Source organism: Ciconia boyciana, chromosome 1, assembly GCF_034638445.1.
Source record: "Ciconia boyciana chromosome 1, ASM3463844v1, whole genome shotgun sequence".
Classification (NCBI taxonomy): domain Eukaryota; kingdom Metazoa; phylum Chordata; class Aves; order Ciconiiformes; family Ciconiidae; genus Ciconia; species Ciconia boyciana.
In genome coordinates this window covers 78708134-78732477 of record NC_132934.1, presented here as the reverse complement: position 1 = coordinate 78732477, position 24344 = coordinate 78708134, and the positions used below count along the sequence as shown (strand labels likewise).

The window sequence follows — 24344 nt, the reverse complement described above, 5'->3', positions numbered from 1 at the left end:
TGGACTCATTTTCAGTGAACTTCTAAGACTGTGCTATGTGTGTTCATAAACAGGTAGCTCTCATGGTGATAAGAAATGTGAAAAGTAGGACTTGTACATCAAATTCTCAATTGCTTTAAGTCAGAATAAGCCCTGTTAGGTTAATAATTTTATAGTGGTTTACAACCACAGGAGGCCATGCCCTATGCATTACATGTCCATTCCTAGGCACTGGTATCCTTTTTGCATGTGTTGGACAGATGCAGCTGCACAATTCATGGTTGTATCATTATGAGCCATCGGTAGTGTTGCCTCATGTTATTTTTTCATCTCTTCATTTTATTCTAAGCCACTGGCATACTGGTGAAGCCTAGAATATTTGAAGGGTTAAATCATGTCTTGTCTCATCTCTGCCTCTTGCTTCTCTCATAGCAACAGCATTCACAGGAGGGAGAGGCAGAGAGGCTTGCTGTTGCCATACTGACAGAAGTCAGCACTTCAGAACCCTGTGACTGCCTCAGAAATAAAGATCTTGTCATATTCACTTTAATCTCCAGCAAGTGCCAAGTTATGTCAATGTCAGCATGAGAAGATGCTCTGCCTCTCTCTTCCTTTCATTGGTGGCACTGAGACACAGATAAAAGATAGGGAAGACAAAACGCCTAGACATGGTTTGTGTTAGGCTGGTGAATTTTTCAAATGTCTTGGCTGCAGAAAGATACCAATAGGATTTTTCTTTCCAGAAAGGATCAAACACTAAGAACAGGCTAGTCCTCCCCTGACCCACAGAAATCCAATGTATTATTTTTCTTTAAACTGTTATTAAACATTTTATGAGACTGCAAAAGACAAAGCAGAAGATGAAGACTGAAGATAAGTAAAAGATATGAAATGATTAGAAGTAAGGAAGTTACTCTGAGGCTTTAAATACAGTGCTTAGGATCCTGCAGAAGCCGAACAGCCTGTTTTCTAATAAAAATAATGGTACGTATTTCTGCCTTTCGCAGTTTTAGGGCTAGAGGTTGTCTGATTCCTAGCTAAGTGACTCCCCTGGGCACAAACAAGAGCTGCAATCATCTCAGTCTAAGCTAACGTGATTTTGAAACAACCCACCAAATGAATCTATGCATAGGTGAGTGTGTCTGAAGAGCTGTTTATGGAATAAATTTGAGCTGGAGTTAGTTTATCTGCATTTACAAATGCTTTGGCACTGCCACATTACACTCACGGGCAAACACACACATGCACGGAAGCACATGTGCAGCCCCATGCAGAGATCACCCTGTGAGTTACCAAATAATCAGATGTAATGTTTAATGTCCAAGAGAATAAAGCTTCTCATTTCTTTTTAGGCTCCCTCCTGAAGTTCTTGCTGATCTATACAGATTAAGCTCATCTAACCTTGCTGGGGAATTGATGACTTTTAACTCTGAGCGTTCAAATCTTTTACCTTGTCTTGGCTCTGAGTGTTCTCTCATTTAACATTTATTACAAGAAAATCCATCTTGCATTTATTTTCAGGTGGGTACTCAAACAGAAAAAAGGATGGCAGAGCCCTCCCTCAGTGCATCCAAGCTCTTTTGAAGAGACATCCAAGAAATGCTTTTGAAGAGCTGCAAACATTACCTTGACTGCTGTTACCTACTTGTGAGGATTTCTGATACTGCCTTTCACAGCCATACTCCCCTTTTAAATCATTAATGAACATTCATCCCTCAGTATCCTCCACGCTGCTTCATCCTTTGCAGGTGACTGAATCTACTCCAAGAATTTTCTTCTTTTCTGAAATACACTTGAATTGACTGAGCAAATGTTGCCAGCTATGCCTTCTTGATTTTTTTTAATTTTTGCTCTTTCTGGTAGTGACACAATTTTCACCACCAACAACTCATCCCTGTGAGTCACAAAGCAGCAGATCATCTCCAGATCACCTATCTACCCTGGTTCAGTCACCACCCATGGGCAGCTGCCTGCTCAGGCAACCAGCCACTCAGGAGAGCTGCTTGCCCTCAGCCTGATGCTTGTGCAGGCAGGGAGCAACTCACCGGTACAACTGGGAACTGAGCAGTGCACTCCTGCGCGAACACTTCGTGGTTATTCTCTTGCACAAGGAGGTCGAGCTTCCATCAATCCCAGAACACATTAGTTTTGGAGCCCAGGGGCCCAGCAGCCTGGGCCTGAGGGAGCCCTCCTGGCTTGCAGCAAAAGCTCTGCTGAAAGCAACACATTCCTACAGAACAATTTCAAAAAAAAAGTCTTTGCCAGTTCAAAATACTTGGAAAGTAACTGACTGGATCTAGAGCGGAAACCCTCTCTCAGCAACCTAATGTGTAGAGGATAAAAAGGATGCAAAATCTGAGTTTACAGACAGAGAGCACTGAGCAGTGTACTCCCCAAATGCAAACAATACATGGAGCAGGGATGTGATGTATGAACAGCTCTAAAGAGCTGATCCCTCCTTCGTCCCCATCACCTGTCAGGGACATGCACACTGGCAACTCCACACTCTGGCAAAATTCAGCAGCATTCAGCAATTCTTGCAACAACCGTGGTAGATCTACGTGTAATGGAAACCTGTGTGGTTGAAACCAACAGGCGCCCTGACCTACCTCTTGTAGATATGACCCTACTACTGAAACGAAAGTCATCTTTTTTTTTCTTTTTTTCCAAAGCTGACTGGTGCTTTAACTTAATTTGCAAAATATCACACAGCCACCTCCACGGAGCAAGCCTTCTTGCTTCCGTTTTAAATGTTAACAACGCTACTACATATGTAACCTTAGTTTAGAACTTTTCAGACAAAACTACTGCCTGCTTCCTCCTCTACTATACACGGGTTTTAGCAGAGCTGCATTAGCTTCATACTGCCTAAACATCTGTCCTCATATGATTCAGACATTTTGAAAAACAATGGAAATACCTCATTGCTTCTTCCAAGATTTTGTTCTCTTCAACTAAACAAGGAAACCACAAGAAAGGCTCATGAGTGATACAGGAGGAATGAAGGATGTATTTTTTTCTTGGAGCCCAACAGGCAACCTACAACAAGAGGACAAGAAGGACCACATTGCCCTTAGTCTCTAGAGGACATCTAGACCACTAAGGCCAATGGATGTATTATTTGTCATAAAATCACTTCTAGTATGTTTGTCTCCTTGTTTCCTCCTGTTCCCCATTTGTCTGTCCAGATACATCTACCGTCTCTTGCATCAAGCTGCATGATCTTTAGTGCAGAGACCATATTTTCATTGAGTTTATACAGTGCCCAGTGCATGAAGGCTCTTGTCTACCCACACTAGCAAGAAAGGAGGCTTGCAGATATACAGCAGCTGGTAGTAGAAGCAGCTGACAGCTCTTAGCTGCTTGAGAAGAAATTTGATTGGTTTTATGAGAGAGCCACTCTGAGTACAACAGCTGTATTTTGCAAAATACCTTTCTGACAGATTTCAGCCAGGCTAAATGATGGCTCTTCCTCTTGCCAGCGTCTGCTTGAATGCAGCAGGGTGGCTTTTTGCTTTGCCTTCCCATCAGAGAGCACTAAAGTGCAATCCCCTGCCTAATGACTTCAAACCAGAGGCCTCTGGATCCATTTTGAAGAGCACAAGAGTCAGGAGCAGTCCCCTCCCGTCCCCACGCTCCTGGCTAGCCCCACTGCAGATCCCACCCTCTTTCTGATGGATGGTTGCTTCTCAGCAAAACCACACTGCCACGGCCAGCCAGTTTGCTCGCAGCAAAGCCATAATGTACAGGGGACACTCGGCACAACTGTCCACACGCCTGACTCCTAGGCACAACGTGTCACATCATCACCTTGCACCACAGAAGTTTTGCTGCAACCATGCGGCAGCTCACTGGGAACAGGAGAAGGCTCCCAACAGATAACGGTTTAAATCAAATAAAGTAATCTGAATCCTGCTCTGTCACGTGATTAACAGTTTACCTTTTAATTGCCTGTAGTAATTGGGTAGTGGCAAGTTAATAAATTTCACAGTACGTGTCGCATATCACCGTGCCACATAGTTGTTTCTTCTGCAGCTGCAGCAGAGCTAAGGGTAAGACTGTGAAATTACTGATAGAAGACAATTAACCCTGTCCACTCACCATGGGATAAAGGATGCCTCTGAGAGACTCGTTCAATCACTTCCCTATCTTTTGCAGATTGTAACGCACAGCTTTTTTATTTTTGGAAGAAATACACCACAAAGCAGTTACTCTCTGCACAAGTCCCCATGCCACCAGCCTGGTACATGCTGTCCCCACGGCGTGCTGGCTCTGGCACTAGCAACCACAGGCTGGGAGAGGAGAGGCTTGGGGATGGGGCTCGGATGGCAATGCAGAGCAGGAGCTTCCATATCCTTCACAATTCTTTCCATTCTCAGTGCACCTTCTGGGGCAAGGTGGAGGCTAGGACATTTTATATAATTTGTTTTAATCGCCATGTTGGCTTCAATGGAAACACGTCTTCCCATAATAACAAAATTCTATGGCATAGATGGAGAAACAGGCAAGCACCAAACTCCCAGGAGAAATCACTCCTGACAGAGAGCAAACAGCTGCCAGAGTTGCTTCCGAACAATTATTACAGGAGACTATTCATTTTGCTCCTCTCTAATTATAGGGTACTTTTCCACAAAGTTGCCATTCACATCGGTGTGGCAAACTGCTCCATGCCTGCTGCTGGGGGACACCCCTTTCTAGGGCAAAGAGCACTGGCCGTGCCCCGTCTGTCCCTAAACCAGACGGGCAGCTGGCTGCCTGCCAGAGACCACAGCCAGCTCCAGCTCCCACTGCCTACACGGCAAATGGAGCTTCACAGCATCTGCATTTCCACTAGCTGCTGCAGCCTGGGTCCTCGTAACTCGCTCAGGTCACCACTGCCTCCAAGAGGACCCAGCAGTTCAGGCATCGCTGAGAGATGAGACGAGAGATGAGATAAGTCATGACCACCTAATGGGCCCATGGCGCACGCAGCTCCCCCCATTGTGTGTCCTGGCACCCTGCAACCAGCTGCTACTGGGTCTCAACCCAGTTTATGGGCGTAATTGAAGACAGGAGGGGGAAACTGAGATCAGAGAAAGAGCTGCCTGCAAGGACAAGCTTCCAGCTGTCCTCCATGTGACTAACACGCTGCCAGCTACATCCCTCTCTGCCTTCCTCCCTTCCACCCTGTGGGAAAATAAGATGGGGTCAGGGCGGGGGAAGGCAACATATGGGAAGGTAAAAGGTGACGAAGCTGCCAGCAAGATGATGGGAGAAGAAGCTGTGCTACCAGCAAGCACCAGTGTTCAAGATCCAGCGAGCACTGTGCAGCCCCGTTGTCTCCCGCAGGAAAGGCTCAAGGAGCAGAATGGACACATGGGCTGCCTCTGAAATCTGCTGGTGGAAAGCTACTCCTGCTAGCCCTGTGCTCAGCTGGAAAGCTTTAGGGAGTGAGAAGGCAAAGGGACGGTGGTATCTGCGCAGGCCCTCCAAGCCACTCCACACCCAGCTACAGCTCAGGACAGATCTGACTGGAAACCGGTGTTGACTCGTCTCCAAAAACCACAGGGAAACCCACGTATGCAACACTACAAAAGAACCCCCACACAGTCCTTCTGTTGGAAACATGACTTTTGCCATTCTTCTTGTGAGCAGGGCCAGATGAATCCCAGCAGAACAGAACAGAACAGGAGGTGCTGCACCAGCAACCCTGACCACAGCATTGGCTGACCTTACTACCTGCATGGACACAACTCAGTCATGGAAAGCAAACGGTCCTCCCCTTTTGTGCCGGGTGCCACCACTGCCATAGCTGGTTGATACCACCCACGGTGCCAGTGGCACTGGGGACAGCCCTCAGGTCTGTGGTCAGCCATAAGAGCCAAGAAGTGACTGCCAGCTCTTGGGGACCCCCCCTGTACTGCCCTGGGCAATTCAACAGCCGCAATTCCCTGGTGGCTTTGTCTACCTGGGGACACTCAGGAAAATGAAATTATATTCACTAAATTAAGAACAGAAAGTGGTTTAGATAAATTGTACTTAGGCCTCTGATGTAGAATTGAAGTGTCATTAATTTAACTTGCCTCCCTTCCTACCCCTTTAATTCTCAGAATGAGTGTCCATACAGAGTTTTAATGAGGTTTAATTAATCTTCTTTAAAAGGTAGCTTAGATTAACTTTCTTATGTTCCCCCTGTAGACAATCCATGAATTACAGTATTAAAGCACCCTGCCTCAAAGGATTCTTGCACCGTGGGAACGTTTCCTGCTCAGAGTTTTTCAGTAGTCAAAATTTCTGTGCTATCTTTTATGCCAGTTTTAGTCTACTGGCCCAAATGGGTCCACAAAAGACATTTGTATGAACTAATGCAATTAGTTAAAACCTTCTCCCTCTTACTTGATAAAATTATAGGGTCTGCAGGGACATTCTAATTCAAGATAAGAACAATTTTACTGATTTAACTCTATTTCCTTAAGGATTAAGGGATTTGCCTACCAATACCTACCAATGTACTGGTTTTAATAGGCCAGTTTCATTAATGCAGGCAAACTCCAGGAGACAGACATATATTTTCATAGGACAACCTGGTTTAGTTGAGGTCAAACATGTATCTAACTGCCTTGAGCTGAAACAACTCACACTTAGGTTGCACAAGTAAATTATTGTGGGCTAAGGCAGTCGAAGGTGCTGTAGGTGGCAGCTACACCGTAACTCCATGCACACCCACTCTAGCCCCAAGGCAAGTGTTGGGTAATTTGAAGGAGGACGTGTAAGCACTTCTCACCTACCACAGTGCAAGACAGCAAACTGGCAGTAACTGCTGAGCACCTGATGGACGGTAACAACATAACTCAGGGCAGCCTAGACAACTGCTGCGGTGTTTGACCAACTCCATCTGAAGCCATACCTTTGGTTAACGAACTAGTGTCCTTCACAGAAGTGGCATTTTACTTAATGCGAGGTACTCTTAAAATGCACTATGAGCACACGCCCAAAGGGAGTTTGCACAATGCAAATTGCCTTCTGAAACAATTGTGTTTAATTGGTATGGACAAGGTTGTGGTCATGTTCCCTTGAACACTGTCTTTCTGTTAAGAGGAGGGACAAGATGCACATTTGAATTACTATGCCATGGTGTTCATGAGACAGGTTCATATATAACAAAGCAAAACTACTACAACATTTTATGTTGCTTTCCTGTTTTTCCGCAGCTTAAGTTTACAGAGGTGGCAACACGCAGTGTTGTCAAACATGTGAGAGCTAGTTTTGGAGAGTACTCAATTTCAAAACAAAACCTCTTATTTTCATATGGCTGTAAACTTCTATTGGCCTTAGTTACAAAGGGGGTCCACATGAGTGCAGATCTTTCAAGGTCTGTGGTGCAGAAATGCTGGCTGCATTGGAGTTGCTATTGAAAAAGCCCCGTCAGTCAGGCTTGCAGAATGGTTAAGAGCAACCATGCTTGCTCCCCCTATCTCTGCCCCCAGAGAAAACATACTTGTGGTGAGCTGTGAAGTAAGTGCCACGTGGAACCAGAGCTAAAAACATTTATACAGGGAAAATGCCTCTGATGTGGTTTCCCTCCTTAACTAAGCCTACAGCTTGTAAACTGAAAATGGATAACGACTGTCACTGACTCACGTCCTTACCACTTACACCAAGGTCCCCAGCTATGGCAGGGGAATTGCTCTTGATGGACATGCAAGCAAGCGAAGGCAGTACTTCGGTTAGTACAAATAGTGTATTTAGCACTCCCACCTGTCACCACTGGCCAACCGAAGTGTCAGCACTGCTGTAATGTACATTTAGATCTTTCTGGTTCCCCTGTGTTGCACTCAGGCTACTGCTGCTGCCACTTTTTTGAACTCTCCAGTCAGTTCCCAGCTTCTTGTCTCATACTCATTGACACAGCACATCCCAGCCTGCTTGAAGCAATACCCCAAGATGTAGATTAAATAATTCTAGCAGTTTTGCTGCTTCCATGCAGAAAAGATTCCCAGCACCAGAAAACTAGCACAATAATAAAAACTATATGGACAAATTCAAAATCAAATATGACAAGTACTCCTCACTAGCAAAAAGGTCAAGATTTTCTTTCAAAAGGATCTTTTTCCTACAACAAATGAATGCTATGCCTCGTTAAAAATCATGGCAATACAAATTCATTCCAGGATAACAAACCTGCGTCAATTTAATTGCTGCAAACTGCACTTGCTGATAGAGACAATAAATAAGACAGAATAAGACAGAGGATATTGCTTACAAGTGAGCATTGCTTCTGCAAAATACTCTGAGGTGTAAATCTTGAGGGCCAGATTCTCAGTTTCACCTGTGTCAATACAAAGCAATGGAGGACTCTTCCCTCTGTGTCAGGCAATGTCCCAGCTGTAAGATTTACCTGACTCCTTATGTGCCTATGGGGCTGATGCAAATGACACAGACAAGCCACCCTTTCACCAAGAAGGAAGAAAACACATTAATGCACAACCCAGGGAAAGCACAGGTTTTTGATATGTTGATTTATATTTAAATAGGGTCTACAATACATTTATTTATGGGTTTCTATTTTTTGTGTCTTATAAACCAGGAATTCAGAAAATGGTAGAGAAAGTAAAAGCATGTTGAAACCTCACACCCACACCACTTTGTTCAACGTATGCTTCAGGTCTAAGAGACATAGTAAGACAACCTCTCAAAAGCAACCACCAAATTTGAAATCCTATGGCCATAAAGAATTGACCCCAGTTGACAAACATTGCAGTGTTACAGCAAATCTGTTGTTCCACAGGCAGGACCCTGCAGCTTTCCGATAGCAAAGGGTATTTTGTTTTTAACCACTACATTGTCTTTGGTTTGCTGTGTGGCTGCTGAGACTGAAAAACAGCACTCTGCACTTGCTTTCAGCTCTTGCAATGTGCTTTTCCACCCCTTTAAAGCACAAGGAGCTGAACCTACATTTAGGAACTTTCCAGAGATAACAAATAGGTCCCACTGGGCAGTTTTATGTATTTATTTTGTCTTCCTGTACAGAGAAAGACAATGAGCAAGGGAGTTCAAATGAAGCTCAGAGAAGCCAAAAAGGAAACCACAGGTTTTATTTTTCTCTTCAGAGCTTATGTTTAGTGAGGCCTCATCCCTCAGCATGAGAGATACTGTACTGTGCTTTTCTAGGGTTTTTAAACACCTCAGGTCACCCAGAGAGATTCTGTGAACTCAAATAATCCTGATGTTAACTGGAAGATGCAGATAAACACACTTTAATTATTCTCTTCCAACTTTCTCAGACCTCAGAAGAGATACCTGGAGATAAGATGTTCCAGTTTCAGTGGCAAAAGTCTTCTTTGGCAACATGTTTTGGGAAATAAGTCAGATTGTTTATCCTCTGGTGGTAGTTTTGCTCTCTTTGATTCACAGAGCATAAGGGAGAAAATTCTTTTCTGTCTCCTTCTGTTTATCCCTCTCCCTCCAGCTTCCTAATTCCACCCAAAGACAAAGGTCATCGAGGCGAGCCTGACAACTCAGTGTAGTTACATGAGCTCCTGTGCATCTCTCTGTGCTCAAAAGCAGTTTTAGTTATTGTTTTACTTCCCTCAGTCATGACTCTGCTCTTGAAGGCTCTAAGTTAAACAGGAGCATCCTAGAGGCACTTTAGCTTATGTTGCCTATAAGTGGCCACAACGGATTAACGTTTCAGTTTGTGCTTTGTAACTGCATCAAGCTATGCTGGCAACAGAAAGTTTGAGTGGTATAAAGCCCTTCTTCCACATCGTGGTAAAGCTCCCACTGGCTTCAACAGCATGGGAATATCACTCCTTCCCCCAGTTCTGGGGGACTGCTTCTTTCCCGATAGATTACTGGTTTGTAATTAGTCCAGGTTATAGCACTGGTGAGATGCAGAAGTGGCTCTACTAGATTGGAGAACCCAAGTCTAATAATTAACCCGAGGAATAATTTCTGATCCTTGAAATGAGGGGTATCTTACAACAAAGCTTCAGATATACAATCTGCTATTACAATACTTGTAACAGCTTTATCCCAGAAATGGAGGTTCTTCTTTCCTTCAAAGAGGGACTGCAATAGAGAAGGTATGAGATTTTCCTGCCTGCTCTCCCCCTCCCCCCTTTTTTTTTTAATCTTTGCTGTCTTAGATGCAAAGAAATGGACGTATCTGGCTCTCTGGGCAAATTGTGAGGTATGTGTCAGGTTGGTGATCCCTTCTGCCCCAATGTCTATCCTCTATCATGTCACTGTATGCCAGAGGACTGCTGTGGGTGCTGTATCACATACTAGGGTATTAAATGCATGGCTGGTAGGCATACTTCCAGCAAATAGTTTACTATGGACAGGATGAAAGATTTGATGCAAAGAAGGAAAATCAACCACTGAAACAATGAAGTAAGGGCCTCAACTTAATTTTGGGCCCTTTTATTCAGGAGGTCTTTGGCAGGGGCTGGTTTATTCTCCTTTCCAGAGCGTGGCCAGCTGAGCAAGGAATATGTGCAACTTGCAGTAGGTCAGTAACTTCACAGAGGTCAATGAAATCGTTCACATGCTGAAGCCAATGAAGCCAACCCATGCTCAGGTAAAACGTGTGCTTTGCCGAATCAGCACCTACCTCCTGAATAAAGTCTAAGGATTGCTGCTGCTTCCATTTCCTCTTTAAAAAACTTCCCTTCCCCTCCATAAGGAAAGCATCTTCTCCTGACAAACTGACAAAGCTCTTCCCCTACACCATGACAAGCTATAACATGAGCAATACCAGATGCACGCTGCATTAGTTACCAAATCTCTGTTGCTTTAATCCAGTCTAACAGGACAGACTGGTGCATGTCAGCATGGGCCTTTGTCAACCTGTGACCTTCAGCTGACATTACAGCTGCTGTCTTGAAGAACATGACCTACTCCTCAATTACTTAACACAGCTGCACAAGGCTGTCAAGGACAGAAACGGGGAAACTTAGTGCCAGGTTCAACACTTGGTCCAGGGTCAACATCACTAGGCTCATCCTCTAGCCATGGGAGTCCACTCCACGGTCACCAAGTTTGTTATAAAATAAATATCCACAGTAGACAGAAATAGGGATTAGACAATGTCCACACCAAGACATCATCTCTCAGCCTGGAAAATCCACTCACACAAGCCCAGCATGTGCTCTTTGGACAGGTGAATTGTTATCTCTCTTCCAGCCCTATTCACATGTTGAGTTAACCTAAGTCAAGGAAATTCCATTATTATGCCATAAATGTATAAAATTTGCTTTGTGTTTAATGTGACATTTGAGTTTGGGAAAAAGCCTTTGCTCTGAAATCTAATTATTGACTAACACTTCTAAGCACGTAAATAGCTCATTCACAGATCCTCTTCTGACTTCCTGTAATTTCCATTAGATTTTAAACCACAAGTTTGGCAGAGCTATTGCCGAGAAAAGACTTTCACCATCCCCACCACACAACCATAGGTAACATATGCAGAAATAAATGCCCGGGGCAAACTCCCTCTCACTTTGTTACTGATTTCCATCAACAGCTTTGGAATGAGAATGGATTTGGCCTTTTACCTTCAACAGGCATCCACCTTGTTAACACCTCTGGTTGTTGAAGAAAGCAGATTTGCAAAGAAACTGTTTCTTGTAGCACTAATCCTGGCAAATGACTCCACATCACCTCCTATGAACTTTCTAAATCAGGATGTTATTCAGTTCCCAGCTCACCACTGAATTCATTTGAAGCGGATCTTGCCCATAGCCAACAAAGACTCTCTAAAGAGGAAACCACAAAAAAGCTAGCAGATCTGTTAGCAACAACACTGATGAAGCCTGGTTTAGAATGGACAGTTTACCTTGCATCTAAGAAGGGATGAGGCCTGACACACAACCTTCCTGTGATTAAGGTTTTCGTGATGGTACTTTCTCATGTGGAGTCTCTGTGGAGAGACTGGGTTCACAGTTCAATTACGTGAATTCTTTGAAGTCTCATTATGCAGTTAAGCTCATGCTCCAGTTTTCCCTGAGGCTCCTCTCCTCTCTCCAGATACTAATTTCCATGAAACTCCTAGGAATCTTAATATCTCCGGTATCGCTGTCATTGTGTCACAATCAGACAGCAGTTTCAAGAAGCATTTGGTAAGCTGGAGGTTAGGGAGAAGGGAGACAAGGGGCAAGCAGGCAGTCCTATCTCATAAGTATCTTTTTCTGAGAAAACTAGGTTAAACACACCATTATACACTCCGACAAATGTACACTGCAATAGCAGGGTTGAAATACCATTTCTTGACCCAGTGGAGAGAATCTTACTCCTTGCTCCATTTTCATTACTGGCCTTTAGATTATTCTGCTTTTTAAAACAACTTCAGACACAGATTAATTCATACGGTGATGAAGAGTAAAAATAATTTCAATTGTGAGAGGCTGTATCCTTTCATTTACTGTAAATCTATTTGTTTATTAAAAAAAAATCATCAGGCAGGAAAACCTCAACTTCCTCACCTCCTGAGAATCCACTCCTGGCTCTCTCCCTCCCTTCTGCCTCATCCCCCTTCTCAACACAAGCTCATGCTTTTCTTTAATTAAGCAAAAAAAAAATCTTAAACTTGCTTTTTGCCTGGAATTCCTCTTTTTGTTTCTCCTCACCACTACTCAAAAAAAAAAAAATCTAACACTGAAAGCAAATAGCAGTATCTATCTGGTCTTATGTTTTTGTATCAACAGCTTTGATAAAATTTGGTTCCAGTGACCAAATATGACCATGACTCAACTATAAATTACATATTCACTTTGTTGCCTACTCCAGATGTGAAGCTTCATCTCCAGAACTGCTAATGCAGCAACATGCAGCATTTCATGAAGTCAGGTTATTACCACATACGCTGGTCTGCTTGCAAAACTTCGTATTTCAAGGCCCACAGTTTCAAAATGAATCCTTACTCTCAGACCCTCTGGATCTTAAGGCATGAAATCTGAACCTCTACAGTTTCTACTTTTAGATATTAGGACCACATTTAATTGCACAGATGCTCTGGCATTTTGGGTAAGAAGTTTTCAATGAATGAGCAAAATCAGAGACTGCTTAAGAAGACTTCAGCAATACAGTACAGAATGACAGATAAAGAAAACAGTCTGAGAAAAGTAACCAATTTACCTGGAGTATTAACAGCATCTGAATAATAGAAGGTGGAACTCTGGCTCTGGAACGTGATAATGCATCTTCCAATTTAATGTTGAGGGTAATTATATTCCTAAAGTGCAGAAGAGCCAGCTGCCGAACTGAGGGCTCTTTCCCCTTAGAAACAGAAACAAAACAAGATGGATTATGAGCAGTGTGAAAATGATTTTCAAAATCCTCCATCAAAATTCCTTCCTCCACTTCTGAGGGATTACAAGAACGGTAAACCTGAACGAAAGGCAGAGGAAACGCAGCAAAGGACACAGAGGAGCCTACAAATCTGCACAGTGAATTGATTTGGCAGTAATGAACACTACAGACAATGACTGAGTCTGTGTATGAAGATGATGAGGGGTTGGGGTGGGGTGTGGCGGATCGTACTTGAACACAGAATATCTATGAATATTTTGTATTTTAACAGTAATGAAATGTATCACATGTTTAAAAAAAAAAGAAAAAAAAGCAGGGTTAAAAACGGTTGAATTTCCATTATTTCTCAAGATTTTGAGTACTGGCTGGATACCATCTTCAAATTATGGTGGGAATCCTGATTCAGCCCACCTATGGATCCTCCTTTTCTCTACAGTTTAGGAGACTTCACTATAAGGTAGAAGCAGAGCCAAAGTTTCATATTGCATTTTCAAAGACATCTTTTTGCAGTTCAAGCACCACTTCTCATTGAAAAAAAAATCTCATCTGAAGAATACAATGCTAGTTTTGCCTGCAAAGATTAACACCACTTGCCTTATACCTGATGAGGAGTTATAAAACTGTTCCCATTGACAGCACCAGGGCTTTCTCCTTGGGTATATATGGCTGTACATATATATTCTTGCCTGCAGTTCTGGGCGCTGCTAGCCAAATATTAACTCTCTGGGAAGGGCTGATATTCAGCTGGTATTGACTTACCTTAGTTTGGAATAAAAAAGCCTGACCCCACCCCACCTATTCCTTTTCACTTTGTTAATTATTTGTACTGAACTAAAGAAGGCCAAATCTGCTTCAGTTGGTAATGAATAGAATTTACAAGAGCACATAAGCACCATCTGGGCTTTTAGAAGCATCTTTAGAACATCGGGCACCTAGAAGCCACCTAGATCTATATTAAATTACATGGGACTTGGGCTTCTTACCCCCTCCAGGCTCCTTTGAAAATTCAAGCAATTATTTCCACCTGAAAAGTGAGGACACTTGTGTTGCTAAATTATTTTCAAAGGCCTCAGGAACACAACAGTGAGAAGGGGTATTTGGTGCAATTTTCAAAAACATCTGAGTGAGTTCTAATTTAGTCAAGTCAGCATGAAAAAAAAGGTTGAGAGCCTACCTGTATCTCTAGGTTCCCAAATGCCTTGGATTTAAATTATGTGGCACTTAGAAAAATCTCCCATCGTGTTCTAATAGGTTTTTAATAATATTGTGTCTATTGTTTTAAAGTTTCTACTGCTAAGATGCAAATCAATGGGTAAAGTAGCCCTGTATGTTTTTAGAGCTCTTCTCTTTCAGAATCGAATTCTGTGTAAAGTTGCAGCTTTTCCACTGAATTCAGATTTCATGCCTGTAATTAACTGCAAATGCAAACAGTAATATCAATAACATTTGGACAATCATTTTAGGCAAGAAGTCCACTTGGAAAAATGGGAGAAAGTTTCCAAAGTTTCCCCAGATACCTTTAGGCACCAAACTCCCACTAAAATCTGTAGGCATCTAAGAGCAACTCCAGAAGGTCACCTATCTGGTACAGATTTCCTTGAGACTTAAATGATAAACAACACTCTGTGGCCATCACTAAGTTAGAAGAGTAAGCCTCATCCAAAACAGCTCAAGTACCTATTGTGGATTTAAAATTACTGGAGTCAAAATCTGTGCTCATATAAACTGGTCTAACATCACTGATACTGCGGTTCATTTATAGTAGCATAGAATTTGACCTCAGAAATACAAGTCCTTTTCAAAAGTGGAGATACTTCAGAGATGTATTCAGATTGCAAAGAAGGAAATGTATGTATTTAAGCCAACACAGCTCCACTTATTTCAATGTGTGCATACTTCAGTTTATCATTCGTAACCTGTTTTGACTTTTAGTGTGAGTTGACAGAAGGACTAACCATCCTCCCTGCACTCCACTCCTGTTTTCAAAGTTCCCCTTCATCTTTTTCACCCAAGCACTTCAAACCGCTGTTTGCATAAGTAACTTCTTTGCATGACATGACTATACAGAACAGCAGCACTGAGAGGCTGGCCCAAGGAGAGAGAGTTAAGGATTGCATCAATCTGTTGATGAACCGGTAAAGTTGCTTTTTCCAGTTTTTCAAGATTCTATAGTAACAGAGTAATTTTTCACCTGCACAGGATAGAAAATAGCCTGAAGCATGGGCAGGACATCACTGAAGAAAAAATCCCAGGTTTCAGCTAAGGTATCCAGTAGTTTCTGCCCTGCAAAAACACAAAACAAACTAGTGAACAGTTTAGGTTGTAATCAGGTAACTGCAAAGACTAAAACATGCAGGAAACAATGTGGATCTGCTATTATACACAAAGATGAATCATGTAACAGCTACTATTAGCAGTATGGAATTAGTATTCCTTTCACTGTCGGATCATTCAGTATTTGTGTCTTTTCAGATGACACATCTAATGTTCTTAGTAAACTCAGAGACTTTGAGGTTAAAGCTTACTCAGAAAAACCCTGTGAAGAATAAAGAATAATAGCTCAGGTTACCTCCTCCTCTTCTTGCAGTAATACCTACTGGACAAGGCTGTGGAGGAGAGCAGTAGGAGGAGGACACAGAAGGTTAAATGTGGAAACGTTCCTGTAGAGAAATCTCCCCCACCATGCTCCCCTCTGCCCTCTAAGCTGTAAGCCAGCAGAGCAAACTGTACTCTGTAGAGAATCCTCCACAAAGCACCCCCTCAAACTGATCCCTTAGCTTCCCTGTATCTCCACTTACACCAAAAATCTCACCCAAGATCTATGGAAAAAGAGAACGGTGTTGCAGCTCTACTTTTTACGGTAACTTTCAAAGGATGCAGTCAAAACCTGGTATGATGTGAGCTCCCTGTGGTCCTCGCAGCAAGGCCACCTCCCTCTCTCTATTCCCTCCCCAGCTGCAGCCACCTGGAAGCCTCCCCAGTGATCGGACAAGCCCTGGCCAGGTCCTACAACCAAGTTGGACACGTAGTTCCTTGCAGAACATTTTGTAAAACACAGAGCAAATGCAGGAGCCGAGATCTACAGGAGAGGAAGTCTCGCTCTATAAGTGGATGCTGGCTTCAAATCCCTGTTCCCCAAAATGGCCTGTGTGACCTTGGGCAAGCTCTTTAGCATCCCTGTGCCCCTAATGCAACTGTGAAAGAAGAGCAATGCCACCGCACCTCCACCAGCAAGTATTATGGAGATAAACACATCAATGATTATGAGGCATTCAGACAAGACAATATGACTTATCAGGAAGCAACTTCAATAGCAATCAATTAATATTACTATTGGTGTCAGAATCACATACTATTCTTAATTTTTGTATTACAGCATTACTTACGGCCTCAGCCAGGGAACATTTTGCCCAGAATTACACACACACCACAAAGAAACTCTGCATGAAAGCATCTATGCTCCAAGTTAGCAAGTGCCAATCTTTATTACGGGATACTTGATCTCCCTGCATTTTTAAGCACATGACAAATAGCACTAGCTCTGGCTCACCTGCAGTTCCTGAATTATTCCTGGGTTGATGACTTTAAGTGCTTTCAGTGACAAATGTGGATCACCGTGCTATACTGCAGCTGCTGGCTTGTGAACCACATCAAGGTCTTTGTTTCTGCACCACCAGGCAGGAGTTCTCTCTGTCCTACACACTCATGCACAAGACTGAAAAGGGTGTTCTTGCTTTCAATCTTTTAAAAATTTGTCTTGCATTAGTTCTAGTGAAACACAGCAGGGAACCAGGTCCACAATTCCTAGCAGCTGTAGGAGCAGTAGTAGTAGTAGTAGTAGTAATAATGATAATAATAATAATAATTTAAAAACCCCATTGCATTATAGCCTCCATATACTAGTGTCTGAAATACTAAAGTGTTTCAAAGATATAAATCCGATCATGAAGGAGAAGCCCAACCACTCTATGCCTTGAGGGCAGAGTTTTAAAAAGAGTTAAATACGTTAGTTGCCCACAAGTTGAGGTTAAGTGGAAACTAAGCCCTTACAAATCTGGCTCCAGATGTGGGTGCTGAACATTGGTCCTTTTCAAATCTTGCTGCTAGAATTGCATGAAGTCAAATTACCCTGTTGGGATAAGCATACCTTTACTGTCCCACACTCCTTTCACCTTGTGGGCAGCTTGTTTTGTGAAGTGATGGGTTTCTGTACAGCAGCTCAGAAAGGCTGCAGCGTTAACTGTCTTTCACCAGGCAGGCTTTTTACTGGGGGCTGTGGAATAATTCCTACTGTTTGTTGATGATTTCACACGGAGGAACGTGACTTCCGTGTCCTTTCAAGAATGTTTGTTTTACTGTCAGGCAAAGATCCCTACATTTACCATAAGCATTTCCCAGATTCCAGGAAGCTGGGTTACTCTAAATGCTCATTTTAATGAAGCGCAATATAGTCAATTTTTTATGACATAAAAATGCATGTAGTACTTTTCACAGTGCTTCTAAAAGTTAATTGAAACTCCTGAAAGATATATAAGAATAAAAAATCATCGTTTCAACAAAAGCTAAAATTTTCAAAACCTCCTGCAGGACAAAAACCCTCCAAAGTGATCTTTATTCTCTTTTGAAAACTTCAACACCAACTGCATAGGGAAACTCAAACCATAGGATGCGGGACAACCTGAGATTTGAGGGCAGGACAGCTACTGCTGCAGACCCAGGAAGGGAGCCCTGCTCAGAATGGTTGCTCCCAAGATTTCCATGCTCTCAACTTTGTCTTGGGTGTTTTGGGAGCCATGGGGTCACTGACTAGAGGATGGACTCTGGGGTGCTGCTGCCTCTGCTGCCAGGAAACCCAAATTCCAGCCTTGGAAACTCACATCCATCAGTGGCTCCCCAGGCAAGCTAACAGAAAGCTGTCTATCAGAAAGACCTCTGCCTCTGAATAAGATTCCTAAATTACAGCTACCCTCCTGTAACTTGCCAGTTTTAGTGAGCTGACATTTCTGAGAAAGGACTTGGAAAAAACATGACCAATTTAATCCTCACCTTACCAGCATTTCTGACCGCATTTTAAGGGGCAACCGAAAAATGATACAAAATTTCAAAACCAAAATAAACTTAACAGCTTACTGAAATTTTGTATTTGCTAAACATGCTCCTACATTTGAAAGCCATTTGGTGGTCTCATATTTCAATTTTTCATCTCAGCTTTGATCTCAAACATCAGAGATAGTATTTTTGATTTTCAAGCTAGTAAAACCAGAAGAAAAAGGGGTTGGGCTTTGGCAGGTCTCTGCCTGTAATTTGCTGATTTGATACTTAAAAACCAATGTCCTTTGTGATTACAAAGCAGCTATGAAGGCCTCAAGATCCTTACAGCTCCCCTTGTGCTCTCCAAGCTGTTATTTTATATAACTGAGGAATTCTGTGTTCAGCTTAGAAGAGTTTGGGTACTTTTTTTTTTTTTTTTTTTTAATGTGAAATTTGTTCTCTTTTTGCGGGCTATTGTCTTTTCATCAGAAAAGCTGGGTCCCATAGCACCATCTTAATCTGATCAACTGTACTGTCAGTAGTGAAAGTTCACATTTAGGATTTATAGATAGCTGAAACTAATGGAAATGGTTGTCTCCAGGCTACTGCTTAAACAGTATATTTAGACTAATTGGTATTATGACTGCAGCTTTGGAAAAGGAAAGACCCATTTCTTTAAAATTGCCTCAAGACTCCCTAAAGATCTTCAGATTATTTACATGGGCAATAATTATTGAAGATATTCCAAAATCATTTCACCCTCTGATGACGTATAGAATCATAGAATCATTTAGGTTGGAAAAGACCTTTAAGATCATCGAGTCCAACCACAAACCTCACAGTGCCAAGTCCACCACCAAATCATGTCCCTAAGTGCCACATCTACATGTCTTTTAAATACGTCCAGGGATGGTGACTCAACCACTTCCCTGGGCAGCCTGTTCCAATGCTTGACAACCCTTTCAGTGAAGAAATTTTTCCTAATATCCCACCTAAACCTCCCTTGGTGCAACTTGTATGCCTACATCTAGGACAAAACAGCATATTTAGCAGCACATCTAAATGCCGCGCAACAGCATAGGACACAAAATGAGGGTGACTGTAAAACGACGCATTGGATGGAGGTTATCCTTGATGTTTACTTCCATAAGGTGACACCTCCAGAAGGTGCAGACAGACAAATGGAGCCTTGACTGTAAAAAAAGACAGTGTCTGACCTCGTTTATGTAAGCATGAATCCAGAATAACTCTTAAAACAACCTACAGCATTATTTTGGACTTAGCCAGATGCTTCAACTAACTGGGATCTTAGTGCTTAGTTTTTTGTTTATTAAGATATCTCACTCTATTTTTCCACTTTTCCTTAACATTGAGCAGGCTATATTTGAAGGAGAAGGAAGTATCTATGCTGGAGGTAATGTTTCCCTTACTCCCTCACTGCTGCTCTAGGCAATCACCTCTCCTTGATGAAAGCCAATGGGAACACCAAGGCAGGACACAACAACAGACTGCAGGAATGAATTGATACAAACGAATCCATAGTCCCGGGAAGACAGTGAAAAGCATCACACTGCCTCCAGAATGCATTTGCTAAAACTCCTGTGACAGACATAGACAGCCATGCTAAAATCCAAGTTACCTTCATAAAACCGGATCTTGTCCCTTAGGATCACCATGCCTTTTGTGAGCAGCTGATTCTGTAAATAAAATATAGACTACCTTTACTCAATTCTGTACTTCCCTACAGCCATCATATTTCACATTTTGTTCATTCTTAACTTTTGACAATAAAGGCGGTCTTATATTTTAATGATCAATCATCAAAGGACTCTTCCTGTGTCCATCTTGCTTAAATCACTTGGGACACTCGTCAAATGATGATATAATCACCTACTGCTTTCAGGATACAGCACGTATTCTGTGTAGTACAAGGTGCTTCTCAAACTTCAAATGGCTGACCCACAAAGCATGTACTCTGTCCTAGAGAAGCAGAAAGAATACTGCTTCAATAGACAGTGTGTACTTACTACTAATGTCTTTCCTATTAACTATACTACAATGAACTTAACTGGTTTACTCAGGAACTTAAAATTTAAGTTTAAAGAGAATGTCTGAAGCCTACTGAAAGACAGCAATGTCATACAGAAACACAGTGACTGCACAAATCTATTCCATGGTTTGGGCTTTCACTATCTAATTATATATATATAAAATCCAAACCTGATTAGTGCATAAATGACAGAACACAGAGAAGTCAGTGGACATCTCTGAATGGTTTCAAGGGGCTCCAGATCAGCATTTAGAGTGGGTGAAATGATTTTGCTCAGTAGCATATAACGAAATCTGATTTAAATGAAAGAAAACACATGCCTACCTGTAGATATTCAGTGAAAAAGGATCCCAGTTCTGTTTTCAATAATTGCCTGTATTAAAAAGAATAAGAAGAGGATCTGTGTAACCAGCAAATCGTACTAGCTGTGTACTGTATGGAAAAGGGGGAATCACTAATAGCAACATATTTTCATCTGAGCACAGAGCCTGTCAATAATGCCTTAACTAGAAATAGAGCAAACAGGGTCAACGATACCAAGACTTCGACCAGCATGTCTATGTGTTGAAAGATCATCTGCTGTGCTTTTAGAGGGCTCAGTTGCACAAATACGTATGAAAGGAAATTGAGATTTGATGAAAAGAGGATGCTTTCCATCCTACATCTAACCCTTTTAAAAATGCTCACGTTGTTCTCCTGCTGTACCAGGGCTTCAGTGGTGCCTGGCGTTGCAGATGCTGGAGAACTCCTGGCCCTCTCTGCCCATCTCTCTGCCCATCTCATTTTTTGGCCTGAGCTAAATGACTTGGCCGACATGTTCAGAGCCAAATCATCCCTGTCCTGTGTAAGGTTGAAAAAAGAGCCATGACAAAATGTTTAGAGAGAAACCTGAAGCAGGATGATATTCTGCGGGTCTTGTTGCAGGCATGAAACTTGGCTAGTTTCCATTGAAAGGGTCATGATCTTCCAGTCAGGAGACCCACGACAGCTGAAGTTTCATATGGTTTCAGTGAAAAAGCAGGTAGGAATTTAACAGTTTAGCTCTGCCTTTCATGATTCCTCTACACTAAAACCTACAAAGCAATCTCAGAGAGCAAACCAAACTCATATTCAAAAAAATCCCCACAAACAACCCTAATTCATAAACTGAATTCAACCTGATCTGCAAGCCCAACGTTTGTATTCAGATAAAACTCATTACATTGCTAAAGAGCTGTATGTTATTTACGTCTCACATGTTGGATGCTAGGCGTACTTCTCTGCACTCAGGTTGCTATTTAGAATGCATAAATGAGAGCTCGGACCTTATGAAAATGTAGCCCCAGCTGGGTTTTCTGAACATTTGCAAATCTGGCCTGGAGCTCTTTTGAAAACCTGTCCCTGTGTGACCACCTCAGGTCCCATGAAGAAATGAAGTCAAATTTGACTTAAAATCTAAACACCCACTTCAGTTAGGGTAGTTACGTAAATGATATATTCGGTAGCATGTTAACTATCCCGTTGGGTTATGCCTTTAACTAACCAATAGCTAATTAATCAAATTCTTTAACTACTAAACAAATACATGTCTGGTTTAAAAACATATCCCTACGCTCCATGAAAAAGTCTGCAGGAGTTGGATCTGATGTTTTTAATACCACATGCTTCAGCACAGCCTCTTGAAATCTTTTGAAAGTTCAGGGAAAGGAGGAGCAGGTCAATCTTTAGGAGGCCAAAATACAGTATCTTATTTATTTATCCTTAAGCACATGTCCATACTGACTTCACAGCACCCTGTGGAAACACTCTAGGCATAAATTAAATAGAAAATAAACAAAAGGAAGGGTTTTTTCAGATGTTCCTAAGCATCAAAATCCTTTTCTGCTAGAAACCTGATTAGTTCAGACAAACTATGGACAAAAATTTTCAAAGCCAGTTCAGGCTTTAGCCATACGTCTCTCATTGCCATGAATGGCCATTGTACAGCTAGCCCCCTTGGCATGATGTTGCAACATATGGGAGAGGACAACCCTTGCAGTGCCCTGAGACTCCATCCTCGATGGTACCCACTGACAAGCCCTTGGCAAGGGTTAAAAACACCTCCCCCAAAGACTGTTAAAGTCTTAAGGCCTTAAGAGTACATCACTGAATACAAGGATGCTATAGCCAAATAGTGCCGTGCTCACTCAAAGTGGGAATTTACTGTCCAGGTGGTGTGAATTTTTTCTGGATCACAAGCAATGGCACTAAAGGTTTTTCTTACTTTGAACATGGATAGATAAACCATTTTAGGTTAAAGTAACAAGGAAGTTGCAGTTTTGAATTCTCGTATGAGAGAGAGAATTTATTCCCAGATATCTCTTTGTGCCACTGTTTCAAGAAATGCTGATACTTTATGCTGACAGGTTTTGCTTAATTTTCTACCCTCTCCTCAAACTAGAAGCTCTTTGAAGTCTAGTCCTGGATTCTTCATTGTCTTGAACAGGTGATTTGCAAATAACTTCTCTTTTCATATTTTAGGTTCTACTGATAATTCCTGGCATTTAGGGCAGGAAATACAAAATTATGTTCTACTTATCCAATAACTAGCCCTCGGATAAAACAAAATCCCACCACATTTCCATTTTTTCAGCTGTGAATAAACTAAACAACCAGCCTGTAGTTAATTATATGCACTGGACTGCATCACAGCAAGCAGCACTATGGCTACATTAGCATCTCTGTTTATAGGGTGGAAGAAGAACTGACAGCACAATTAATGCATCTTGCTCTTTGAATCCCTAATAATACAGATACTTCATGCTCCTTAATTAATTTCTCGTGAAATAGTGAGGCCTTCAGGCCACATCAGAATACGGGTGTTTGATGTTCTCTGTACCCATATTCATTTAAAAGAGATCCACAACTAAACTGGATCCAAGACATTGCTTGCAATTTTTTTTCATCCTTGCTTAATTTCCTTTAACAAAAATCAGTTAGGTTGTCACCTGTCAGACCCTGGATAATTCAGATTACTGAATAACCTTATCTAGATATGGGGACATCATGGTGGAATCCAGGTAAAAATCTGATTAATCCTAAAAGAGATCCCCAGTCAGATAGCAGACCTCATTTCAAGCACATCTGATTTTGAAGCCAGTCATTTTGCACTCTTATGAAGCTTGTATATCATTGGTATCAGGTCTTCATTGCCTCTTTAATGACTTCATAAATTAAGATGATAATATAAATTCACATAGAATATGCTAAAATAGCTCCTGACTTTTTTGTATCCTCCTGCTGCCACTTCTTTGGTTCATTTTCAAATTAACTCTTGCAACATTACTCGGAATGAAAAGTCTAACACTGTATAATATCCGTTAAATAAAGTTAAACAAAGCAAATGGAAACAAGTGACTTCACTGGATTTGAACTGTTGCTACGAAAGCGGAAATGCCACTAAAATGTGCGTTGTTTGCATCAAATCAGTATCCTGAAACTCAGAAAAGAGGCAGCTATAAATATGTATTAGCTTTAATACAGGACATCCTGCTTCCACTGCGTTTCCCTTTCCTTCTTTTTCATCCTTGATTTACAAGTAGTGTAAATAAGCACTTTGAAATTACACATGGTGCATGAAATGAAAAAGGAAAAAACACTATATGATTACTAATATCACACACATACATCAAGAGAAATACTAAACAGTAAGTATATGCATATAGATTTTTATTACCTGACTTTTGAATCGATCCCCTATTAAATCACCTAGTAAGGGCTCAGAAGAAGTAATGACATACACTGGTGATACTCCCAGTTACTGGAGTATCTTCTCACCACCTTACTATAGTTCATTAGCTTTAGCAGAGTTATTCAGGAGTTAAAGCAATACCAAAGAGACTGAAGTCACACGCTGATTTTATTAGTAGTAGGGCTTCTGAGTGCTACATAACTCCATATTTAAGTTCGCTTTCTAAGAAGAAAAGTAAATGGTACTGTACAGATTTGTACCCACTGATGTTTTCTTAAATAATCA

The 24344-nt window shown here is 41.8% G+C and overlaps 1 protein-coding gene across 18 annotated transcripts in view; it reads right to left on the bottom strand.

The window, feature by feature from the left end:
* The window catches only part of PRR5 (proline rich 5), a 93681-nt gene that overhangs the window by 16056 nt on the left and 53281 nt on the right, over nucleotides 1-24344 (bottom strand). For 10 of the 18 annotated variants that reach the window (XM_072876156.1, XM_072876166.1, XM_072876085.1 and 7 more), the window contains 4 exons: nucleotides 20675-20723; nucleotides 19940-19997; nucleotides 15461-15552; nucleotides 13096-13236 (listed from right to left, as the gene is read on the bottom strand). In XM_072876156.1, coding sequence (XP_072732257.1) covers nucleotides 13096-13236; nucleotides 15461-15552; nucleotides 19940-19997; nucleotides 20675-20723 — 340 coding nt within the window. Of the gene's footprint in view, nucleotides 1-13095; nucleotides 13237-15460; nucleotides 15573-19939; nucleotides 19998-20190; nucleotides 20281-20674; nucleotides 20724-24344 lie in introns of all 18 variants that reach the window. The other 8 variants (XM_072876110.1, XM_072876127.1, XM_072876136.1 and 5 more) reach the window with 4 other exon arrangements.